Genomic DNA, 4,221 nt, shown 5'->3' on the forward strand with positions numbered 1-4,221 from the left:
CCTAGACGAATAGCAACTTGTATATCTTGAGTTTTGCAAGCTTGTGACTGTAAAATGATATTATAGCACACAGAGCATCCTTTAAACATAGACAACAGCATATACATATTACATATTTAATCTATTTCACCATTCAAAAGTAGTCTATTTAACTCACTGGCACAGTTAAAGGTTTCTGATTTCTTCTATATAATCTCCCCAAACATTTCCTGGATGGTGTCGTTGGTGCCAAACGAGATCAAAGATGTGATTCAGGAGTTTTTTTTTCTCTTAGTTCAGGTCTTAACTGTTACATTACAGTGCTTTTAAATACCTGACTGGACTCTTGACTGAGATTAACTGGATCATGGACTCTTGTTTGTTCTTTTTTAAAGTCCTATCAGGTGTTTTAACCTCAGATTTCTACAGGCTTCGTTTGCATAACCGCTGGTGTATGTGTGGCCACGCTATGATCTTCCATAACAGGATATTATGGTTCAGTTCGGCCTGTCAGTTCTCATCCACAGCCATCACACAAAGCTATACTGTAGATCCATGTTGTAGCTTTCTGTTTTCATGTCCCCATAGGCGACCCTTTAAACGGGCGTCTGTCCTCGCTGGTTTTCCTTTGTGTCATTTTTCACTGTGATTAGCTTCGTTCTCTCGGTACTTTTCATTAAACAGACTTGTCACACTGCTTTGCGGCCACTAAATGACACACATCCGCTCAGGCATTCAGTGATTGTATTACTGTCGCTGCTGTTATTCATCAAAACTGGACATTTAAATGAGGGACAACCAAAAGACTGACCAGAGATGTGTGCAGGCAAACAGAAAATGACTGTTGGATGTTGTTCAGTCGACCTGCACATCACATGGAAGTTAGTTTTTGCTTTAAAGCGTTTTCTATTGGACTCAGTTTTGGTGAAAGATTCTTTAAGCGTGTCGTCTCTGAGCTCCATTTTCTGGCCTTTCCTCCTCTGCTCAGATCTCGCTGGTGTTCCTGGTCAGCGGCCTGATCATCCTCGGCTACTCGTCGTCCATCAGCGGTCAGTGCACCTATCAGGCGGTGGTGAAGGAGGTGTGCGGTCCGGCCATCGGGCAGCTCTGTGAGATCTGCTTCGTCTTCAACCTCTTCATGATCTCCGTGGCCTTCCTGGTGGTCGTGGACGACCAGCTGGAGAAGTGTGAGTTGGAGAGGTTTGAGTTAAACTCGATGGTTTTTGCAACCTGCAATCTGACAGATAATCATTAATTTATTTTTGAGTCATTTTTGTTCAACAGAAGTGCATATTGTCTGCTTCCAGCTTCTTGAATCTGAATATTTCCTGGTTTCTTTTCCCTTTGACTGCACGTCATCAGTTTGTGGACAACAGTAGACATTTGTCGTCTTGGGCTTTGTGAAACATTTTTCAACATTTTATGACTTTTTTTTTAGACTAAACACATGATTGAACATTTGAGAAAATAATCACTAGATTATTCTGTGTGTGTTCTTGTGTATCTGCCTTGTGTCCGTCAGTGTGTGAATCCCTGTACGAGCTGGTGACCGGTTTGCCGAAGTCCGAGATGCCGTATCACTTCTACACCGACCAGCGGTTCGGCCTGGTGCTGCTCTGCGCCTTCCTCATCCTGCCACTGTCCATCTCCAAAGAGATCAGCATCCAGAAATACATCAGGTCAGGTGTTCATCATTCAGCTACTGAATCCATCATCGACTATTTTGACATTCGATTAATCGTTTGACTAATTTTTGAAGAAGAAAAAAAGCCAAGATTCTCACTTCTTAAATGTGAATACTTTCCGGTTTCTTTCCTCCTATGTGACAGTCAACTGAATATCTTTGTTTTGTGGACAAAACGAATCCATTTTCGCCATTTTTTAAACATTTTATTGACTAAGCACCACACTGATTAATTGAGAAAATAATCAACAGATTAATCGGCAGTGAAAATGGTAAGTTGCAGCCATGTGTGGCATGTGGTAGCAGCTTTAGTAGTTTAATTTGATCTGGATTGTGCTGTTTAATTGACAGACAACACAACAACTACTGGGCAGATGTGCATCAAACTTAGTGTTTCCATTTCCTGCTGCGACAGGCTGAATATGAGACGTTTTGTTGACCATGTGGGTTTTTATTTAGCTCCACCATGAGGCCAAAACTTCCCCTTGACCAACATTTTATCCATAATAACTCTAATTAAAACTAATAGCTTCTTATGATATAGTGGAGCCTAAACCTTACATTCACCATTTGTGCACAAGACAAACTCTACATGCATCGGAGGACATGTGGCCTCTATTTTAGACATTTCAAAAACTTTCCTGTGGTGCCACCCAAAGGCCAAAATGTCAAATTAAAAACAAAGCTCATATCCAGCCAGCCATCATGATGTGATGAGCAGCCTACCAGTAAATGGAATTAATGACTTTTTCTCCTTTATGACAACCTTGATCTCTTGGCCCAAGTACAGTTTCCAGTTTATTAGATACACCTTAATGAAACGAAGACGAATTCTCCTCACAAGGTCCACTTAAACCCTTCAACCACATGTTGTGGGCAAAAGTAACTACATTTACTCAAGTATTGTACTTGTTCACTACATTTTCAGGTACCTATACTTGAGTATTTCCATTTTTGCTTCCACTTTGCTACAGTTCAAGAGGAAATATTGTGCGTTCTGCTCCACGATATTAATCTGACAGCTTTGGTTACTTGGAAGATACCGAGCTTTTAAAAATCCAGCACATAGACACAGATTAAACTCAACGTTTGTATTGTGTAGTCCAGCTCACATTTCAGATTGTTAACACCAAATAGTGATTTTTTTTTTCTTCTAAACTTCTCAAATGTTCGATGATCCCATATCTCACCGAAAACCAAAGATCAGAGGAAAAAAGTCCAACAATTGGAAACAGATTTGTGGATTTAAAGTTGTTGTTTTCTTCTTTATTCTCCCATTAATCATGTTTGGAGATTTATCTGCTGTGCCTGCATATAAAAAAGGATGTAAAGTGGTTCAAACCTGCAGCAGCTCCAACAGAAACCTGCTCCGACACTCTTCAGTATTAATAACGATGACGATGCCACATATAAGACAATTTCAATCAGACTTACAAACCTAGACTTTTACTTTAATGCTTTAACTACATTTTGCTGCTAATTCTAGTATTTTTCATGCAGTACTTTTACTTGTAATAGAGTATTTTTACATTTCTGTTGCTTTTACTTAAAGTACCTGAAAGCTTCTTCCATCACTGGTGCAAATTACAAGGTCATAAATGAACATTTGCGCTCAAAACCTACATATTCTACACAATCGCTGCCCTTCATGAAGATTATAACTGTTTTATAGAGGCGTTTATTCAGCTTTTAGGTCATTTTACAAGCAGCAGTGCTGAATTTTCTGCATTTCTTCCACTCCGACGTGCCTCTGTGCGGATAAATGTGCAGCTGACGTGACCCCATTAAGAGCGCCGCCCTCTGCGCTCCGTTCCCAGTAATCCATCCGTCCGTTTCGCTTTGACGTAAATGTCCCGGTGTTTGTCTGAAGCCGCTGTTTCGTCTCTGTCCCCTCTCAGTGTTCTGGGCACTCTGGCTGCGACCTACCTGACCATCGCCATCATCATCAAATACCACACCGTGCCTCCTGTTCTGGTTCGCAACACCCCCGTCTACACCAGTGGGTACGTATCCGTGTGTGTGTGTGAGCGCGAAGGGGGACGAATGACGGGGTCCAGGCCTCCAAACAATCTATTTGCTCCACTGGTCACAATAGCTGGCGAAGTTAAAATTGGTCTGGAGATAAATTGGCTCCATGGAGAGAGTGCAGCGAATTATCAGCTCTGTGGTTCACTCGCTTGTTTTCACTGCTTTAGTTTTGTGTTTGCTTTGTACAAACTGAGTTGTCACACTTTAGGAGTGTTGTTTTTTTTTTTTTTATGCAGCAAGCGTTAATGAATAGTTTGACTTCTTGGGGAAATAGAATAATTGGCTTCTTTTTTTTGCAGAGAATTAGTTGTGTGTTAACCCTGTGAACCCCAAAACAAGCTGGTGGATTTAAAATGCATATCATGTTTTAAAAAATGCATAAATTAGACCATTTATTAAAGCCAGGAAGTGTAAAAACAGGGAAAATCCGTTGATTTTCAACTTCCTGACAGCACCTGAACTAGTGATGTGTAATGTACACTTGTATTAGGAAAATTAGTTAAATCTAAGTTTAAAATCGTACAATATTG

At 40.5% G+C, this 4,221-nt stretch overlaps 1 protein-coding gene across 1 annotated transcript in view; it reads left to right on the forward strand.

Moving 5' to 3' along the window:
• Positions 1 to 967: 967 nt before the first annotated feature.
• LOC103375596 (putative sodium-coupled neutral amino acid transporter 8) overlaps positions 968 to 4,221 on the forward strand; it is a gene marked incomplete at its 5' end in the record, with an annotated part of 16,538 nt that continues 13,284 nt past the window's right edge. The window contains 3 exons of the mRNA XM_008305907.1: positions 968 to 1,166; positions 1,502 to 1,658; positions 3,562 to 3,666. Coding sequence (XP_008304129.1) covers positions 968 to 1,166; positions 1,502 to 1,658; positions 3,562 to 3,666 — 461 coding nt within the window. The remainder of the gene's footprint in view (positions 1,167 to 1,501; positions 1,659 to 3,561; positions 3,667 to 4,221) is intronic.

Source organism: Stegastes partitus, unplaced genomic scaffold, assembly GCF_000690725.1.
Source record: "Stegastes partitus isolate 25-593 unplaced genomic scaffold, Stegastes_partitus-1.0.2 Scaffold2693, whole genome shotgun sequence".
NCBI lineage: Eukaryota > Metazoa > Chordata > Actinopteri > Pomacentridae > Stegastes > Stegastes partitus.